Here is a 21,347-nt window from a genome sequence, read left to right as displayed (position 1 = left end):
CAGTTCAGCACACAACACTAGTAGCAAACAACCAACCAAACCTCTGCTGCCATGAACTCCATTCAGGCCAACAACCAAATCAAACCAACAACCAACCGGACAAAGAGCAGAAGACTAATTGGTTAGGCCAAGCACAACACCTGAGCACAAACCCAATCCACCACAGAACCAGACAACCAAGACAGAAAAACATTAGCAGACAAAACAGATAAACAGAACACACCCCTATTCAGAAGGCAGAGTTTCACCAGTTATGCAAAATGCAGACTAACACCTGCTTGAGATTATACACAATCTCATTAACTGAGTAACCAAGAGAAGGGTTAGAAGCTTTAAACCACAATGCAATCCTTAACTTGATAAAATTACATAACCTTTCCAAATCCATTAATGCACCATTAAAGAGGTTGTCATTGCTCTGCCTCCAGATGGACCAGAACACAGCCAGTGATATGACCTTCCAAATGACCCTCACCTTTTTTTTATGACTATAAGTAGGCCACTACTGCAAGAGACCAGTCACTGACCCCGGCATCACCGAAGAGACTTCCTACCAATTAAGAACATTGGACCAGATCCTCCAACTAAAAGGAGAATACAGCAGCACATGATTCACAGTTTTGATTTCATTTCTACAGAAAATACAGTTAACATTTACAACAGCACTGAGGACTCCAATTCTTTGAAGGTAACATGCTGTCTTGAGTCTCCCTTTCTATGTCAACCACCCAAAAAATTGCACCTTCGGTGGAGCCACATTCCTCCAAATGAATTTCCCTATTTGTGCAAAAACATTAGATGAAAATTCATTTCCTTTATAGGCAGAGGCAACAGTAAACTTACCAGTCTTATCTGCATTCCAACTCAAAGTATCCAACACTCCATCCCTTAGAGTAGGTGCATTTAGTAGCAATACCTTCAACCTCCTTAATTCTTCAATTTCCCATTGAAACAAATTTCTCCTAAAACCCAAAATCCACTCTTCATTACCACACCTCCTGCTTTTAACCACTGCCACTGATTCAAATTTATTAAGAGACAAAGAGAATAATCTAGGAAATGCATCTTTTATGCACCCAGAACCAACCCAATTATCTATCCAAAATTTTGATTCTCTCCCATCGCCAACTATAAGTCTTGTGTTATCCTTAAAAAATTCCATCAGCTCAGGGCAAGTTCCACCAACCCCCAAGATATCCCTTCGGACCATAAACAACCTTGTGCTTGTTACAGGCAAAGACAACCAAGCTCCACCAACCTCAGGGTATTTGCTGCAAATTACCTGTTTCCAGAGAGTTCCATTCTCACACCCAAATCTCCACCACCATTTCAAAAGAAGACAATCATTCATGGTTCTTACCTTTCTAATGCCTAGTCCCCCATTACTTTTGCTTTGAGTTATTTCCCCCCATTTGGCCAAATGTATTTTCTTTCTAAGAGCATTACCCCCCCCAAAGGAATCTAGACTGAATTTTATCAATCTCCTTTGCAATCCCTTCAGGAATTTTAAACAGTGATAAGTAATAAATAGGTAGGGATGATAACACAGACTTGATCATTGTCAACCTACCAACAAAAGATAAAAATCTTCTTTTCCAAGAAGCCAACTTGGATTTGAATTTGTCAATAACAGGTTGCCAAGTCCTTTTTCTCCTTGGATTAGCTCCCAAGGGCATACCCAAATATTTTAATGGTAAACTTTGCTGTAACCAGTTCAAGATGGCGGCGTAGTCTTGAATGAGCACTTCATTAACTCCAATTCCACAAACCACACTCTTATGATAGTTAATCTTCAATCCAGACAATATTTCAAAGCACTTTAATATCCTTTTGATATTAAGCACCTCATCCCTTGTTGCTTCACAGAACAATATTGTGTCATCCGCAAACTGTAAGTGAGTAATGGTAAGATCATTGGTACCAATAGTTGCTCCTTTAATCAACCCCAACTGTACAGCTATGTTCAGCAAAATGTTGAGGCCCTCAGCCACAATATTAAAGAGAAAAGGTGATAATGGGTCACCTTACCTAAGACCCCTTTGGGAGCTAAGCTTAGGTGTAGGTGAACCATTCACCAGAATGGATATTTTCACTGTTACAACACACTCCTTCATCCAACTTATCTATTTTGATCCAAACCCGAAATTTGATAACATAGAGCAGAGGAACTCCCAATTAATTGAATCGTATGCTTTCTCGAAATCAAGTTTTAAAACAAAACCTTTTTTCTGTTTCTTCTTCCAATCATCCACAATTTTATTAGCAACTAGCACACCATCTAAAATGCTTCTACCTCCAATGAAAGCTGATTGAGAGTCACTAATGATCTTGGGTAGTACTAATTTTAACCTACTAGATAATACTTTTGAAAGCACTTTGTACATAGAACCTATGAGACTAATAGGTCTGAAATCACTAATACTGGAGGGGTTATCATTTTGGGAAGCAATGCTACAAAAGAGCTGTTAATACCAAAAACCAACTTAGAATTGAGGTGAAACTGTTTCATGAATTGCATCACATCCCCTTTGATTGACTGGCAACACTATTTCAGTTCGGTTTGTTTGCCACCCAAATTGTAAACCATATAAAATACCAATTTCTTTCTTTTCTAAAAAGAATTTCTTTTATTTCTCTTACTTTGAATTTACAATTTGAGTAAATTACTACCCTACACTTCTATGAAAATCTCACTTTGGTTCATTCACTTTTAATTGTAATAATCAACCCTTTACACTTTAAGTCAAGTTGCAATATCACTTTTTCATCTATTTATTTTCAATAATGCTAACAAAAATTAAAAGTGGAGGAGTAAAAGTGAAATTTTGATAAATTGTTAGGACTAAAGTGAGATTTTAGTACAAATATGAAGGTGCTAATGTGACAAAAAAATGTCACATATACTTCATATGACAATTTTCCACCTTACAAAAGGCAAATGGATAGAAAAGTGACATTGCAATTTGATTCAAGGAATAGGAATTAATTGTTTCAATTGAAAGTAAAAAATCAAAGTAAAATTTTAGTGAGAGTGTAATTAACCCTTACAATTTTGTTTGTTGATTGTGATTGCTGTTGGAATTTATGTTAATTTAATTTGTTCAATTATAGAACATATTATAGAATTATATTATTTATTTATACATACTACTAATTAGGTTTTTGATAATATTTATCTTGTTATAAACAACTGCCTTGAGGCCTTTGTAGAATGGCCTCAATTAATATAATAATATATTTATTTGTTGGAGAGGAGTTTGACATGCTATAGATTTATATATATATATATAAAATTTAAGGTACCCCATCCACCTAATCAAATTGGACCTGAATTACCTCGGATTTGGACAGTTAGAAATTATTTTTTATTTTTTATTTTTTACGCAAAGAAAGATTCTTTATTAATGTAAGAGCAAAGTACAAAGTACATAAACAACAAACATCAAAAAAGAAAGGGGAGTGCAAAGGTATCACGATAAGCTAAATCATCCCAACTATGTTGGCACTAAGAAAGTCATCCTATCATTTACTAGCACCTCCAAAGTTGGTGAGCAACCAACCAAGAGACATGAGAACAAACAAGGAAACAACAGAGCAACCAGACAATAGCAGAGCAAAATTAACACAGAAGACCACCAGTAATACAGCCACAGCCAACAAACCAGATCTGGAGGTGGAAAGCAGGACAACAGAATAGAACAAACAAATAGCAGCAGCCAGAGAGACATCATCATACAGCATACACCAGCAGATATACACCCTACAGCAGCATGCACCAGCAGCAATCTAGCATCATACAACTCAAACAACATCATACACCAGCAGCAATATACACCCTACAATAGCATACACCAGTAGCAATCTAACAGCAATTCCACCTCTCACAGCAGCACTACTCTGCACCAGCAGCTGCCAAACAATGTACCTCCAATCTGCAACAGCAGCTAAATTGATTCTCAATTATACCCAGTAGCATAACTTCACCAATTTAGACAATCACCCACACACCCCGAGCCAAGCAACAAAAACTGAAGCAAAATGGCAGCAGAGTAAACCAGATAGAATCTGAAGCAGAGCAGTAGCAATTCTACTACAAAGCCCTACCGGACACACTACAAACAGCTTCTAACTTGATGGATATTAAACACAAACTCGTTCACTGTGTACCCTTGTCCAATTGAGTGAGTTTTTAGCCAAAGAGCCACTCAAACTTTAATAAGCACACGCAGATCTTCATAGGTATGCGGCAACCCATTGAAAAGATAATTATTCCTTCATTTCCAGAGGAACCATAAACCAGCAATTAGGATTGATCTCCAAACTTGTTTTTCCTTTTTTCTAACCGTCCAGCCCAGCCACCAGTGCATTAGCATGACTATTGAGTTAGGGGAGACCCAATGCAAACCCCACCACTTAATTAGGTTGGACCAAACTTTCCAAGTAAAAAGGCACAGTAACAGCACATGATTAAGTGTTTTAATCTCAGCTTGACAAAACACACAGTCAGAGCTAACTGTTATACTGAGGATGCTAATTCTATATAAGTATTCAGAGGACTTTATCCTCCATTTCCAAGCCATCCAGGAGAAAAATTGGGCTTTAGGAGGGGAGGGATTATGCCAAATCAAATCAGGAATTACCAAAGAAGGACTAAACAGAGATTCACACCATTTAACAGCACTTTTGACACTAAACATACCTGAAAGATCAAATTTCCACCAGAACAAATCAATTGAATCCGACCTCAATGCAGGGTCCTCACCTAAGACAACCCTTAACCTCTGCAATTCATCTTTTTCCCATGCCAATAAGGGCCTTCTGAAGCTAAGTTCCCAATTGTTTTGATGACTAGCCCTAGACAACTGCAAGTGCAAGGTGATGCCTCTATCCTCTGATAAGTAATAGAGTCTAGGAAATTGGGACTTCAAGCACATGGTTCTCAACCAATTATCAACCCATAAACTAATTCTTTCACCATTACCAATCTTGATTTCAACATTCTCCAAATAATAATTGAACAAACTGCTATTAGAATCACTAACAAGAATAATGTCACTCCATACCCGTGAGATATTATTGGCCTCCACATGAAATGGAAACCATCTACCTCCTTCTGACTGATACTTGCTGCAGATGACTTGTTTCCATAGCGAACTGTCTTCTTTCCCAAACCTCCACCACCATTTAGCAAGAAGGATGTTATTCAATATACTTAAGTTTCGTATGCCCAGCCCACCTTGCTTCTTATCCATGGTTAAATCCTTCCATTTTACTAAGTGAACTTTCCTCCTCACATCTGAATCACCCCACAGAAAGGCTGCTTGTATCTAGTCCAGGTCTTTTGCCACACTTCTAGGAAGCCTAAAGAGAGACATATAGTAAACGGGCAGAGAAGAGAGAACATATTTGATTAATGTTACTCTTCCAGCAAAAGACAATAGCCTCCTCTTCCAATCTAACAGTTTCTTCTTAAAGTTGACCACCACAAGCTTCCATGTTGCCCTCCTAGATGGGTTGGCTCCTAAAGGCAATCCAAGATACTTCAAGTTAGAAATTATTCTTTGGTGGCTATAAAGTTAACAACTGAACAAACTTGTAATGATACTTGTTACAAAGCTTTTTCAAGTGAGTTGCATGTAGCATTTTTATATCCGAAATATCCAAAATATTAATTTTAAGGTCTCAGAATTAGTCAAGCTGTTGTTTGATAAGTACCTCACTCTGCTATTGCTTTAATATTTTTACTAAACCAATGATAATAGGCTCAAAACCAAACCTGATAAAGATGATAAGTAAATTATTATTGATATTCTCGTGATAGCATCACACTCATTTAACACTACAACAAGAAAGATTAATGATTAAAAATATTTTGCTTTTAAACAAATTTTTTCCCCGTGTACAATATACTATTTTTTTTTTTTTATTATTGGTAAAAGTCAATTATTAGTTGTTAAATTAACATCTATGGGAGTTAACCTCCCTACTCTTGCAAAGCATCAAGTACTTGCCTCCTAATTCAACTCTCCATCATGACCTCTCCCTTAAGACTAAGCCCTTAGGATAGCTATGATGGTCAATTAGGCTAAGCCTAGTTGGTTCTTGTACAATGCACTGTCAACCTTTAAATCATGAGAAAATTATAAGACGGGTAAATCTTGAACCATAATTTAATAATTACAAATATATTGAGACAATGATATAAAAAAAAAAAATGAAGATAGAGAATACCACACCTAAAAGAATGGTAGCTTGAGCACTAATTTAATAGAGTCTTAATGATTGTCCACCGAGTGTTGGTTAAAAGATCAAATAATGTCAAAAGATTCAGTATTTAATACACATTTCACATATACAATTTTTTTTTTTTTTTACATATTTCATTAATTTTTTTCACATATATACCAGCATCAACCATGGCCTATTTAATAGTGCTTAGCATTTTCCATTTAACAAAGGCAAGCATATGCACAATCATTTGTTGTTGCAAAAACCATGGCCTATTTAATAGTGCTTAGCATTTTCCATTTAACAAAGGCAAGCATATGCACAATCATTTGTTGTTGCAAAACACAATGCTGAAATTATCATTACATTCATAATCACTGAGTAGCATAACATAAACTAAACATTCATAGGTTTAATGAGGATGGCAATAAGAAATTAGTACAAATAAAAAAAATATATTAAAATGGGCCATTTGTTTATTTATTCAATCAAAAAGGTAAACTGATGGCAGTGTATAAATTTCAAGCAACGACAAGCAATTAGTTTGATGCAGCATTTGCGCAATAATGGGTCTAACACCACTGTTGCAACAATGGTGGCAAGAGCTCTACAAAACAACACTAATCAAACCCTTTGTCTTCCCTCTCCTCCTCTCCTCCCTCCTCCTGTTTCTGCTTAAATTCAAGAAAAGTGTTAGCAAATTCAAATTCCCTCCTTCACCACCTAGGCTACCGGTTATCGGACACCTTCACTTACTAGGGAACCTCCCTCACCGGTCTCTCCATGCTCTCTCCGAAAAATATGGCCCTATGTTGCTGCTATACTTGGGTGGTGCTCCAACTCTGGTTGTCAACTCTGCAAAGATAGCAAAAGAAATCATGAAGACTCATGACATTGCTTTTGCAAACAGAGTCCAAACAAGGGCTGCTGATGCATTAATGTATGGATGCACTAGTCTAGGGTTTGCTCCGTACGGTGAGTATTGGAGACAAATGAGGAGAATCTGTGTTTTGGAGCTTCTGAGCATCAAAAGGGTACAATCATTCCATTTTGTTAGAGAAGAAGAAGTTGCGATGATGATTGAGAAGATACGCAGCAACACGGGCCTTGATGGAGGAGCTAATTCTGTCAACCTTGGAGATATGTTGGTTGATACCATGACTAGCATAATATCCAGATGTATTCTTGGGAAGAAGTATGAAGGAGAGGATAATAAGAAGAGATTCGGACAGTTGGCGAGAAACGGAATGGAGCTCTTGATTGAGTTTTCCTTCCAAGATTTCTTCCCATCTTTTGGATGGATTGATGCACTAACTGGTTTGGTTAAAAGACTCAAAGACACTTCACAAGGATTAGATGCTTTCCTTGATGATGTGATTGAAATATATCGAACTTCAAAAGGAAATGATGATCAGCCTGGTAATAAGTGTCTGATTGAAATTCTGCTTCATCTTCAGGAGGAAGGCAAGCTAGAGATTGATATCTCCCAAGACAATCTTAAAGGAATTTTACTGGTCTCTCTCTCTCTCTCTCTCTCTCTCTGTGTCCCTCTATGTGTGTGTATACCAGTCGTGAATTGGGTGACACGGTGGTGAAATTTTTTAAATCATCTATTAGTAGCAAAAAGAGTTTCATAGTTGCTGAACTAGCGGTAGCAACGGTTAATCTTCCTAAATCGGTGCTACGGTTAATCTTCCTAAGTCGGTTATGAAATAATACATATAACAAATTGGGTTATAAGTACGATATTTTCATTCCCACCAATATACTTATTTCTATCAGTATTAGAAAGGCCAAAAAAATATCGTTACAAGAATCATTTTAAACACTGATATATACCATATCAATCAGTATGTATATGGTTCTAGCCATTTTGATAGTGATACATCCCAATATATTGCTGGGAATGAAAAAAATCATGTTTATTGCTCAATTCTCGATATATATATCAGTTCATAGCCAATTCACATGCTAATACAATTGGTTCACAACCAATATGGCTAGTTTGGCTATTATAAATCTCCTTTTTGCAGTTGCTATTTTGAAAAATTCATGACCCCTAATACCAATTCGTATTCCAATACTCTCGACACCACTACACCGCGGCTAATACTAATTTGTATCCTGATATTGCTATTTAAAACTTTGGCTACAACACATATATATAAAGCAATATTTAAAACAATCCCTCACCTGCCCACACACACCCAGAATTCTCTTAATGTAGTATTAACTAATAGTAAATAGCTTAAACAATATTAAAGTTTGTAAGAACTCTCAAATTAGGTCTATCGTGTGACCTGTAAGTGAAGTTACAGCTAGAAGTGATTCCATCTCTATCTTTATAACTCTATGCAACTTTGTGTGTCTTTGCCAATTGCAGGACATGTTTATTGGAGGAACTGATACTACTTCGACAGCCATAGAATGGGCAATGACAGAACTAATAAAAAATCCCACTAAGTTGAAGAAAGCTCAAGAAGAGGTAAGAAGAGTGGTAGGAGAAAAATCAAAAGTCAATGAAGATGATATTGATCAAATGGTCTACTTAAACTGGGTTGTCAAAGAGGCTCTAAGGTTACATGCTCCAATTCCTTTCCTGTTCCGTCAAGAATCGATTGGCAATGAGAGTACTAAATTGGGAGGCTATGATATTCCTCCTAGAACTAGAGTGTTCATCAATGCATGGGCAATTCATAGGGATCCCAAATTATGGGACAATCCAGAAGATTTCGTTCCAGAGAGATTTGCTAACAGCCTTATTGATTTTAAGGGCCAAGACTTCAATTTCATCCCATTTGGTGGCGGCCGAAGAGGCTGCCCTGGTTTCTCATTTGGAGTCCTAATAGTTGAATATGTGCTTGCAAACCTCTTGTATTGGTTTGACTGGAAGTACCCAAGTGGTCCAGGTAGGGACGAGGACTTCGACATGAGTGAGGTTACTTCCTTGGTTGTTCACAAGAAAATTCCTCTTCAACTTGTTCCAGTTTTGCACTCTCCTTCATTCATCACCTAAGTGATCATCCATATATATATGGTCACATAAAATCAATGTTTGTGATAGCTCCTAATTTGTTTCCTCCTAGTATGTTAATTTGTTTTCTGCTCAACTATATAAAGCTTGAAATAAAGGCTATTGTTTTATTATTCAAGTCTCTTGAACCGCATAGCTTGATGTGGTGTCCATTGACACCACTAAATTCAGAAATACCATTGAAAAAAATATATTGTTACTCATATTTTTAGGTAAAATTGACACAAATGATTTACAAAAATTGAACCCATACTTGAAGTCAGGTTTACTTTTAGATTGTGTGCAAATTTCACACTCCTTTTCCTTTTCCTATTTCAAATTCCTCCGCAAACCCATAAATCAAACACAGCCTACAATTTACACATCTTTTCCCTACCTTTTCTAAATCCTTCCACACGAACCAAACACAACCCAAGTCTCTACCTAAATTCAAGTAAAATGGTAAATAACATAATTATATATGCAGAGACCAAATCCACACACTCGAAGGTTAGCGAGATGCCAACCAAGATGATGCAGCACTACCCAGAGACTTAAAAAACCAAGCAAAACCAAACAAGGTACAATAAGATAAAAATAACCAACAGATTTTTTTTTTTTTTTTTTTTTTTTGTGGGGGGGGGGGGGACTATTCCATCATTAGTCATTAGGGCACATAAGTTAAACCAAAACTAAAAGCTAAAACAAATTAGGACTAAAGTTACTGCATTAAAATTTGATTTTTAAAGAAATGGAGAGAGAGTGTGAGGACTCACAAGTGGGGTTTATCAGGGACGAAAAAGAGATCGAAGAGAAAATCGTTTTCTTTTCTTTGGAATTTCACTTGCGCGGTAACTTTTTTTTTTTTTTTTGACCGAACATAATGGGTGTTTAGGAAGTGACTATTTTACAGACTTTTTGACTTTTTGGCTATTTTAATAGGCTATTTTAGTTTTTGTGTTTAGGAAGATGGTATGGATTTTTATTTGAGTTGTTGTATTGAAAAATGTGTTGAAATGATATTTAAAAGTAAAATGACAAATTTATCCCTAATATCACATTTTTCAAAATTAATATAAAAGGGCAAAATCGTCATTTATCAAGGGATGAGACAACTTGTCAATTGACCGTGTAGGCGGTGCCTACACTCTCCCACGGCACCAGCTAAATATATATATATATATATTTTTTTATTTATAAAGTGTTAATTTAAGAGCTTTTTGGCTTTTTTTTAGTTTTGAGGCTATTTTAGCCTCAAACTCCTCCTCCCAAACATCCTCGTAATGTTGAACAAACCCCCGAAAATTTATCCCCTTGGATTGATTTTGGCCAGATTGTTGATTGGGTTGGGCCTTGTTTATGTACCGCTATAATAGAAAACAGTAATGATATATTTCCTATTTTAGAGTTTTAATTGAGTTCTAATGATATGAAAATTTATACCAAAAAAAAAAAAAAAATTAAGGCCAAAACACCACATTAATAGATGGGACCCACCCCCTAGAGTTCCTTTAGAACTCATATTTTAGAGCTCCCTAATATTTTTCAACAGAAAAATTATTTCGGCGACCATATTTTTCACTGTTTGGTATTTTTTCAGTTCACTCATTATGTGAAGTTAACATGATTTTCAAGTGTGATTGAAAAGATGATCGCACTGAGTAATTTTTTAGCTTTTTTGGATTATTGTAGAATCATTTGATTTTGTTTCAAATTTCATGGTCCTCAAAATTTTGAATTTTTGGTGCCTATACAAGTCTTTTTATTGAAGATAATTTATGGGAAGCAGTAATCCATTGATATTCCTATCTCTTAAATAATAATTTCCCTTAAAGAGCAAATTTTAGTCTTTTTTTTTTTTAATCATCGATATAATTGGATAACCAACTCGCTTAACATGATCACTGGTTTTAAAGATGATGACATGGCTAACAAAGTTTTCGAGATTACAAAATTTAGGCTCACATGATCAAAGCAGTGAAAATATTAATAATTGAGTCACATAATGGTTCAAGAAATAATCAAACAATAACCTCAGAAACAAGGAGTTGCAACAAGGATTAAGGGAAACTTTCTATGACTAGTCATCCCCGAAGATTCAGCTAAATCCATATTGTCCCCTGTTACCCCTCCAGGCAACGCCCAATTAAACTTTTGCACAAGACTGGCTAACACAAGCTCAAGATTGGCAATAGCAAATACAATTCCAGGACACCCTCTTCTTCCAGACCCAAATGGAATAAATTGAAAATTTTGTCCGTTGAAGTCTATCAAACTATTCAAGAACCTTTCTGGTCGAAACTCCTCTGGCTCTTCCCATGATAAAGGGTCTCTTCCAATAGCCCATGCGTTGATGAATACTCTTGTTTTGGTCGGGATGTCGTAGCCTTGTAATTTGACATGTTTGGTTGATTCTCAAGGAATTAGTAATGGCACCGGAGGGTGTAGCCGAAGAGTCTCTTTGATTATTGCTTTTAAATAATGCATTTGTTCAAGATCATCCTCACTTAAGTTTGCTTTTTTAGGGGCAATTCCTCTAACCTCCTCTTGGAGTTTCTTCATTGTTGTAGGGTGCCTTAGCAAGTCAGTCATAGCCCATTCTAATACTGTGTAGGTGGTATCCGCTCCAGCAGCAAACATATCCTACAAAGAATGATAAATGGATTAGGTTTATTACTATAGTTTTTATGATCCTTTGTTAGAATACAAAAACTAGATAAGGCATTTTGCATTGATGACAAAATGAACATTACAGTCAAGATTCATCGGCTAACGACAATTTTTATGTTACAAATTATTGTAACATAACATTTAGTACAAAAATGCGTAACAAATATTAGAAAAATGTAGCATAAGATGCATATAGTACTGAATGGATTTCCTTTTAACTATGTGACACTGCAAGAAATTCAGCTTTTAGTGGCGTTTAAAAAACGCCGCTAAAAGTGTTAAAAACGCCGCCAATTCTTTTTGTGACGCTTAGCACCAAACGCCGAGGACGCGGCCGTCGCTATAGCTTTATAGCGTTTTAAAAACGTCATGATATTAGTATAGACGGCGTTTTTAAAAACGCCTCCAAATGTCCTCCTAAACACAACCTGACGTCACTGACGATATTTAGCGACGTTTTTAAAAAAACGCCGTTATATCTTTTTAAAACAAATATGACTGTTAGTATTTATGGTTTAAGATGCGTTTGTAGAAACGCCGTCATATCCTTCTTCTTTTTTTCTTTTTTTTTTGGGAAATTGTACTAATTTTATCCAAATTATTTGAGAGCAAAATAGTTTGAAACACATAAAATGAATAAACGTAAAAGGTATGTCCACAATATAATATCCAAATGTGTTAAAGAGAGGGAGGTCTGGAATTGATGGGGTAAAGAAATATATTCCACTAAAATTGATTAGGTAAAAGAGAGTCTAATATGCTTGAAAAAAATGTGAAAAATACAAAATGGAAATAGATGGATGCAAGAATATCTACTAAACAAGCGGTGGTAATAGGACGAGTCACTCAATCTTTCATGAACAAGGTGAACCCCAAAGTCAACAGCATCGGCGAGCGATCAATTGTGTAACCATTCCAATTCAAATTCCTCTTATTTGGTGTGTGTTATAAGACTTGCAGTTGGGGCATTTCTGAGCTACTATGTGAAACTGCACTTCTGATTTGGTTCCACAGTCATTACAGAGGATCCGGACCTGTAACACCAAATTCACATTAGTAAATCTCCTCTTGCAAAATATCCAATGAATTTTGAGAGAGAGAGAGAGAGAGAGAGACTGCAAAATATCCAATGAATTTTGAGAGAGAGTGAGAGAGAGAGAGAGAGAGGGAGAGAGAGACTGCAAAATATCCAATGAATTTTGAGAGAGAGTGAGAGAGAGAGAGATTGACCATCTTGTTTTGGTAAGGTTTGGGCATGGGTGTAGCCGCAATCTCCATGTCAAATTTCTCCCATACCTTCGACATATCACAGACTGACTTGGAGCAGATAGGACATGCATACCCATTCAATAACCAAGTAAATTAATACATACAAAAAAAATATATATTTCTCAAAACCATTTACCCGAGAATTAATTCTTTAGACCCTCACCGATAATGTTCATGCATATCCTTTAAGCAGCTCTCGTGAATAGTATGCCCACAGGGCATGACGGTTACATCATTTCTCGACTCAAATAGATACTGCAGAAACCGCTTTTGATTAGCATGTGCTTGTGGACACGTACTAAAACATAAAACACTGAAATCATTATAGTATAGGAAGAACCAAAGCAAATATGGATAATGTCAAATACCTCAAAGCAAACAGGGCAGTCATTATGCATTGCTCCTTCAACACAGGGATGGCTATTCTTCAAAAGAACCGAGTAGCAGCATCCTAAAAGGTATGTCCACAATATAATTAGCACAAACAATTAAAATATACTAACATAAACGTAATCAAAACACCTATATGACATATAACCAATACAGGAAAGAACAGAGACTTACGGCATTTATTGCAATGGAAGAAATTCTCCCACCCGCCAATTCTGTAACAAAAGCAAGAGAATAAAATATGTATGTGACTTTAGGCATTGAGTGTTAAGGACAATCTTTTAACTATTTACATTCTTGCTCTAATGGGAAATTGACCTTCAACATTAATCCTAATCTTAAGGAGACACTCTTGTTAAATTTGATCATTTGCACAATGTCGATTGCTTTCCTTCTAAAAAAGACCCACTAACTTGAAATTTTGTGCATAGACACCAAGCACTAAACTTCACCTTCATTTCACATCCATCAGTTTGGAACTATTCTCGTTGCTTTAAACAAGATATCAAACACAGATGCTAAAAACATATGTTAAACTGAGACAATGAATGATTCATACCTGCATATACCACAGCCATTGCAATGATATTGTTTCTTTGACGTCTGCAAAATGACAAAATAAGATGGTCAGATCAGCACACATCGTCCACTCAAAAGTAAAAGCATCATGTGTTTCAGCAAATGAGGTAGTCCCTGTATGTGTGTGTATGTTGAAGAGTTTATCCCAATGACATTCCATTTTAGCCTCCCTTTTTTCACTGTTCAACTCAGGCAGGGTATGTTAGTGTTAAAGGCCAGCACAAGTCAGACCTTGCCTCAGCTTCAAAATACTTTGGACAAATACTTCAGGCATACAAAGAATATGACCAAAAAAGATAAGGTTGGATCACAATAACCAAGTTAATATATGTATATTACTTTAGTATGAAAATTTAAACACAAAAAGCTGACAGATACTAGTTAAAAGTCCTCCCAAGTTCATAGCCAATAGACCATACACCAAAAAGTTGATACATTGGCAAAGGCTATTTTTTGGCTTTTTGGACTAAAATTTACAAAAAGATAAAATAGGTTAAAATAGCTAATAAAACAAAATGTCACATCAAACCCATAATTATTTCATTTTTTCTCTCACAAGCATCACATCCAACCACAAAAATAGTTGTCTCACATGATAAATGGGGGTGGACATGAAACTAATATGTGTTGAATAAGCCTGTAAGATGAGTATCAACTAAGAATAAGCACATTTTTGACAAACATGATCAAAACAGAATTCAAGCTTCTTCTCTAGAACCTCCCCAAGATACCGTAATCATCTGCCATAATGTTACACAGATCTCAAAAAAGTGATGTAGCATGTTGGACATGCTAAAAGGATATAGACACTTCACCCAACCCCGAAGTGCAGGAGAACATTAAATTAGGTACTCCCACATCTCATCAGCCCCCCCCCAATGCCTAAGGCAGATCCACACATGCCTAAGGCAGATCCACACATAGCTGCAGCTCTAGGTACTATACAACTGTCCCTGCACATTGCCTAGCACAAAGATGCATAAAGCCACCATTGCATCAGGCATGCCAGGGTAACCCCAGCCTCCTCCCCTCCTCCACCACCCCTTTCCATTCTTCTTCTTCCTAGATTTACGGTTTCAAGGTGCGGTGGGGATACAGTCTTCTTCCTAGGTCTAGGGTTTCAAGGTGCTGCGAGGGTGGAGGACGGTGGCATGAGGGTGGGGGAGGGGGCTGGGTCACGGTGGTGGAGGCTAGAAAAGGCGCTGTGAATCTGTGATGTGTTGAGGGTTAGGGTTTGGAGGTGGTGGCAACTAATGGCTAGGGTTAGGTTTTAAGGTTAAAGAAGTGAGGGTATTCTTGACGTGATAAGTTGTGTACTGAGCAAAAAGTCAAGTTTCAAAATCAATTAGTGTGTACATTGAGAGATGATGTGCACAGAGTGTTTTCCGTGTGGAAATAGAAGCTAATAAAATTTTAGGGTTCATACTAACTCATAATTGTGCACAAATCCTCTAATGCTGAGAAAGATTATAGTCCAATGTACCAGCAACAAAACAGATAATTACAAAATTGACAACTTACCAATGCCAACAATCTGTTATTATCTCTGCAACCATTGGATCAATCTCCTTTGTAATGTCAAGGTGTCTATTTTGAAATCCAACAGCTCCAACAACTTGCATTGAGTTCATCCCAGTCCATGGCACACGTAAAGTTGCCAACTCCCACAATATCACGCCAAAGCTGTACACATCGGACCTGCAAACCAGTCCGCAATTATTTTATCAGCAAGACTTGAATGAAACATTAAAAAATGAATTAAACTCTCTAGCATGGCTTTCAAGTCTAACACAAAAAATAAACCTACTTCTCATTGGATGGTTCATTTTTCAAAACCTCAGGGGCCATCCATTCCGCCTGCAGTTCAATGGCACAGCTTCAGTATAATTGATATAATATAACATTCTATCCTGACATCAATTACCGTTCCAGCAGTAGATTTTGAAGACAGGAAAGTATTGTGCTTCATTCGTGATAAGCCAAAATCACAAACCTGTAGAGACAACAATAAATTAGAGAAGTTTCAGAAAAACATCCTTAAGCATGAAAAAGTCTAGATCTTAGTAAAAGAGACGAAGTCCATGGTGAGTCACGGCATTGTTAACTACGCATTTTCTAGATTACATTAAATACAGCAACAATTGGATAATCAAGGAAGGAATGGGAGATTTCAAATGCCAAGTTCTAATTTCAGCAAACCTTAACAACCCAGTTTTTATCAACAAGAAGGTTTGGAGTCCTTAGTGCTTGTCCAAAGCAACCTATAAGAAATGAGACTTGCAGAAAAACACAAGTGAAATTAAGGTAGACCATATCAAGCATAATGGAAAAACAAATGACTTGTAAATTACATTATCAAACTAATGTATTGTTTGTGGCTTGCCAGTTTTCTACTGCTTGACTATTTCAGAACATGAATAGTAGAACTTCAAACATAAGAAAGAGGCGAGGGAGGAATATTGGAGCCTGTTTAACTTAGACAAACTCTGGCAACTTTAAGGTTTAGGGTGCTGATGTCAATTAGGATTGCAATTCAAAGAGCAAAACTGTGCAAAGAGCATGTTGGAAGCCCCAGCAGATGGAGACGTGGAGAAGAGGGACATAAAATTTGACCTGATACAAAAATAATATAGTATACCAGTACCACTTAAGTGATAAAAAATAAATAAATAATTAGTTAAAAGAAAAACACGTAGCAAACATTTACTCAATTTTAGATGTCTCAAAACTAGAAGTCCCAAATAAATTTTCAAAATATGACTTTCTTGGATTGAACAATGACAAAAGTTAACATTCTAATAAAAGCATGAAACTTATGAAATTGTAGGGGTGAGAATTTTTAACATGACACGAATCAGACACCAAGTTGGAAGGTTAGGGTTGACTATTTATCAACACAAACTTGAAAGCAACTTGACACAAAAACACAAAAAAATAAAAAGGTCAGTTAGTGTCAAACCAACACAACTCAAATTTCAAGATAAATACATGTTTCAAGATAAAGGCCTTGCAGCTGTGAGGAGGCATACTACGCCTCTGCCCTAAGAGAGCAGCCAGATTGTTGAGGTTGCTTTCAGATGCCTATCCACTTTTGCTTCTCTTCATCTGTAGGGTAATTCATCAACAAAGATTAAATCTTATTTCCTTCTCAAATGTGATGAACTTGGTCTTTTGTGATCTTCAAGGCAGTCAATTGCAGGTAGATCCTCATATAACATTTAGTTCCAAAAAAAATTATAAAGGGGTTAGGTGCAAATTTTAAAACAAATAAGATAAAACAACACCAAACAATAACCACCAAACAATAAAATGATTCTGCACATCCAAACACAACCTTAAATTTTTACTGGGCTGCTGCTGGTGGACTGATAGCCCTTTGAAGAAACTTACCTATTTAGCCTTCTGGTGTGGTGTTTGAGATCCATGTAGGTTCCCCTAGAATGGATGCTACAAGTAGAGACGAGAGAATGAACTCACTCAATAGTCAATCCGAAATAAAATGTCTTAACTTGATGAGGAATATAGATTTAATCTCTCAAATTTCCAAATCATCTGATCTAGCACTGGCCAGCTACTAACTGTAAGCTTATCGGATTCCAAATAAACTCACAAACTAGATAAATTCAGTTTGATAGGTGACCTGAAAAATAAATTGAAGTGCAGGTTAATGTTTTTTGTTTCAAAAGTGTATACAAAACAGACCTGATAAGGCTTTTTGGGCACGACATCAGCATCACCTTTCTCATCAAAATCCCTAGCCTTTCTCTTTGCCTTACCTTCGCAGTCTGCTGCTAAATGACCCAATCTTGTTGTCCAGCGGTAAATACGACCTGACAAGTAAATTGTGTAGACAGACTCAGAAAATCAAACCAAACATGGCATTTATTTCTCATTTCCATACCTAACCATTTTCCCAACTTAAACAATCGTGCAAATTTGAACCAAAAATGTTAGTCAAGAGTCTTCAAAAAAAATGAATTATTTTATCGTAATACACTAACCTCCCTGAGTATTGCAAAATGGACTTCATGGGTAGCCAAAGCCAACATGATTAAATCAGCATCCTGCTATGTAGCAACATGTTAAAATTCCAATAAGAACATTGCAATAACACTAAAGAACAGCAAAACAGAAAGAAATTTATAATAGATTCACAAATAGGATAGAGAAGACGTACCAAACCATACAAGCAATGGCGTGTGTTAGGATCATAACCAGGAAGGTTTCTTTGAAGACAAATATTCGACATAATTTTATGTTCCCCTTCACCAGGAACATTGGCATCAGAAAGAATAACCTTCAAAAGAATAGAATGATGAGCAAAAAATAGATCACTCGTCCTTCATCATGACACACTAAAGTGCAATGACATCAATTATTCGCAAGAGAAACCAAATATGATTAGTGAAAACTGTTATTCCTAAACACCAAATACCCAATACCCAACCTTAAGTACTCAGTAATTGTAATAACATGATACCTGTTATTCCTAAACACCGATACCACTCCCGGCATCTCTGTTTCCATTTTTTCAATACAAAAACAATTTGAGAGTCATAAATATGAATTAATCACTTGATATATATATCCAATGCAACAAGTGGAGTATGAATCCAGCCAGCAACCTTAAAAAACAATTTAGTTTTCTTTATCCATGCTATCTCTAATTTCTAGTATTAAAAAATTAAAAATTTTAAAAATAAATTAAAAAAATAGGAGGAATAAACATGATGGTACTAGGATTCTAGGGCATTTAACATTAAATAAACCAAGGCTAACTCATTTGTTGCTTAGAGTCAACATAAGAGTAAGAGAGCAGATAACTAACATAGGTGCACACACATGTTGCTAGTTTAAGAGAATGAAACAAGAAATCAGTACTTTGATTTTGTTAGATGCTCAAATCCATCCAGTTGATTGAGAAGCTCCAGCATCGTCCCCTGCACTTCACTATCACCATTACTAGATCCAGATTCCATTCAAGCAGATCCAATGCTGTCGATTTCATCCATAAAGATGATCGATGGAGCATGCTCCCTGTGCAATAAAAACAAAAATAAATCACACATAAAACATGTAAGAGGAACTATATAACACTTCAGTAGACTAAAAAGATTTATTAACCTGATATACAAGATATTATAATTTTTTTGCAATAACAATGTTATCAATGAAGTCGGACAAACCTGGCCATAACAAAAAGTTATCTAACCATTCGACAGCCCTCACCAATATACTTCTGAACCAACTCAGAACCAGAAACCCTTATAAAGGTACAATCAGTATGAGATCTAGAGAGAAAGAGAGAGAGACGATGGAGCACACTACCTTGCCGGTGCAGATGACGGTGGCGACGGAGCTTCGAAATCGCTCTAAATCCCAAAATCGATCTGAATCTTCGAAATCGCTCGAAACAGCCGATTGATATCGATCTGAATCTTCGAAATCTCTTCGAAATCGCTCTGAACAGCCAATGGAGCTCGTGTTCTTTGAAGTTCTCTTCAAGAACAGCCGATTGATCTTTCGAGAGACGAAGCTTCTTCCAAGAGTTATCTCCTCCGTCTTCTTCGTCGCTGAGAGAGAGAGATGTCTGCGTACAAGGTAAGAGAGATGCATGCGTATAAGAGAGTGGGCTCAGATTTAAACATAAGGGCTTCAAAAAAAGGGGCGCGTGTATCTACCGCCTTTGGAGGCGCTTTTAAACGCCTTTAACTAGAAAACGGTGCCGTTTTGGTTAAAAAATATACGGCGGTTAAAAAACGCCGTTAAAAATTAGAAAACGTGATGTTTAATAAAACGCCGTTAATTCCTTGATTTCCTGTAGTGTGAATATTAAAATCTAGTGTAAGAAAAGTTTTAGATTAATGGTATACTTGACAAATATTAATAATTAAAAAAAAAATTACACCGTTTGTCATTGTACTTTTGTCCATTGTGTAATTTTGATTCTTGTAATTTCAATTGGTTCTCTTTATCTCAAATTGATTCGATTATGAGTAGCATGTGTCATGCTTTTAATGAAAAAAATTATAAACTTGATTAATTTAGTTACTTAATGTTAATTAACTTAGTAATTACTTTCTATCTAAAACTTTAAAAAGGTTATCAATTGAATCAAATTAACATAAAATCAAAAATTAAGGATAAAAAATTGAGCCAAATGAAACTATATGGATCAAAATGACACAAGTGGCAAAATGTAAGGACTACCAGTGTACTTTTTCCTAATTAAAATTATAAAATTTTTCTTGAATTTGTAATTAAAAAAAAAAAAACTGAATTGTAATTAATTTCCCCTTTTAACTATTAGCTAGATGAAATTTTAGCCAAAAAGTTTTCAACCCATAGAAAAAAGTCAAATATTTTCTTTCATTCACTTTACATTTTACACTTTTTTTTCATAATAATAATAATAAAAAAAAAAAACAAATCCAAAACATATTAAATTTTTAACCAAAAAAACCCGCTGAAAAAAGTTACTTCCCAAATATCACAAAAAGATAAATTAACAAAAAATTAGAAATCATACCAAAATAATAGCTTTGAGGTTATCTCTACCCAAGGAAGCACCAACATCCATGCTACTATCTTTCTGAATTTCAAGCAAAACATCCACTAAATCCATTTGCTCATCATCTTCCCCTTTACCACCACCCTTTTTTCTTCCACTCCTCCATTGCCCCATATGATCATCAATAACCTCATCAAGAAAGCAATCAAACTCCCTAAAATTCCTCCCCACTCTCCCATTCAAACCACTCACATAGTTCACCCAACCAAGCCATGGTATAAAATCACCCACATTAAAAACACCGAACAATGCACCAAGCTCTAACAACAACTCCTTAAACTTCTTCCCTCTCTCACCTTCACTAAACTTCCTCCCAAACGCAACCGTACAAATCACATCATTCGTAAACGAAGCCAACATTTCGCTTAAGTCCATCGGAGAAGAAGACCGGTTTTCAATCTTTTCAAGCAAGGCGATAGTCTCTTCTTCTCTTACTCGTTGAAACGAGTGAACCCTTTTGGTGTTTAGAAGTTGTAAGACACATATGCTTCTCATTTGTCGCCAGTAGTCGCCGTAGGGGGCTAAAGATAAGATTTTAAATCATAGAGGAGGCGTCGCGAGATGGTTGCGTTGGGCCTGTTTGAGAAGAAGAGATCATGGGTTTTCATGACCGCTCGAGCGAAGTCA

At 36.2% G+C, this 21,347-nt stretch overlaps 4 protein-coding genes across 4 annotated transcripts; 1 reads left to right on the top strand and 3 right to left on the bottom strand.

Moving 5' to 3' along the window:
* The first annotated feature begins 6,654 nt into the window (after positions 1 to 6,654).
* LOC114270922 (cytochrome P450 71A1) lies at positions 6,655 to 9,375 on the top strand. Its single transcript, XM_028212535.2, has 2 exons — positions 6,655 to 7,742; positions 8,612 to 9,375. The coding sequence occupies exons 1-2, from the start codon at positions 6,795 to 6,797 to the stop codon at positions 9,242 to 9,244; spliced, it is 1,581 nt and encodes a 526-aa protein (XP_028068336.2). The 5' UTR covers positions 6,655 to 6,794; the 3' UTR covers positions 9,245 to 9,375.
* Positions 9,376 to 11,207: 1,832 nt separating this feature from the next.
* On the bottom strand, positions 11,208 to 21,246 carry LOC114270921 (cytochrome P450 736A117-like). The gene is made up of 2 exons (XM_082879692.1): positions 20,679 to 21,246; positions 11,208 to 11,884 (listed from the first exon to the last, which is right to left on the bottom strand). The coding sequence occupies exons 1-2, from the start codon at positions 21,213 to 21,215 to the stop codon at positions 11,657 to 11,659; spliced, it is 765 nt and encodes a 254-aa protein (XP_082735818.1). The 5' UTR covers positions 21,216 to 21,246; the 3' UTR covers positions 11,208 to 11,656.
* Positions 12,661 to 15,200, bottom strand: LOC145794909 (putative E3 ubiquitin-protein ligase RZFP34). The gene is made up of 6 exons (XM_082877242.1): positions 15,156 to 15,200; positions 14,130 to 14,173; positions 13,745 to 13,785; positions 13,549 to 13,631; positions 13,142 to 13,435; positions 12,661 to 12,945 (listed from the first exon to the last, which is right to left on the bottom strand). The coding sequence occupies exons 1-5, from the start codon at positions 15,198 to 15,200 to the stop codon at positions 13,340 to 13,342; spliced, it is 309 nt and encodes a 102-aa protein (XP_082733368.1). The 3' UTR covers positions 12,661 to 12,945; positions 13,142 to 13,339.
* LOC145794908 (serine/threonine-protein kinase EDR1-like) lies at positions 15,667 to 17,548 on the bottom strand. The gene is made up of 4 exons (XM_082877241.1): positions 16,349 to 17,548; positions 16,074 to 16,142; positions 15,957 to 16,006; positions 15,667 to 15,847 (listed from the first exon to the last, which is right to left on the bottom strand). The coding sequence occupies exons 1-4, from the start codon at positions 16,469 to 16,471 to the stop codon at positions 15,667 to 15,669; spliced, it is 423 nt and encodes a 140-aa protein (XP_082733367.1). The 5' UTR covers positions 16,472 to 17,548.
* Positions 21,247 to 21,347: the final 101 nt, after the last annotated feature.

Source organism: Camellia sinensis, chromosome 7 (assembly GCF_055761805.1).
Source record: "Camellia sinensis isolate YWXY chromosome 7, ASM5576180v1, whole genome shotgun sequence".
Taxonomy (NCBI): Eukaryota; Viridiplantae; Streptophyta; class Magnoliopsida; order Ericales; family Theaceae; genus Camellia; species Camellia sinensis.
This window is presented reverse-complemented; position numbering and strand designations above follow the sequence as displayed.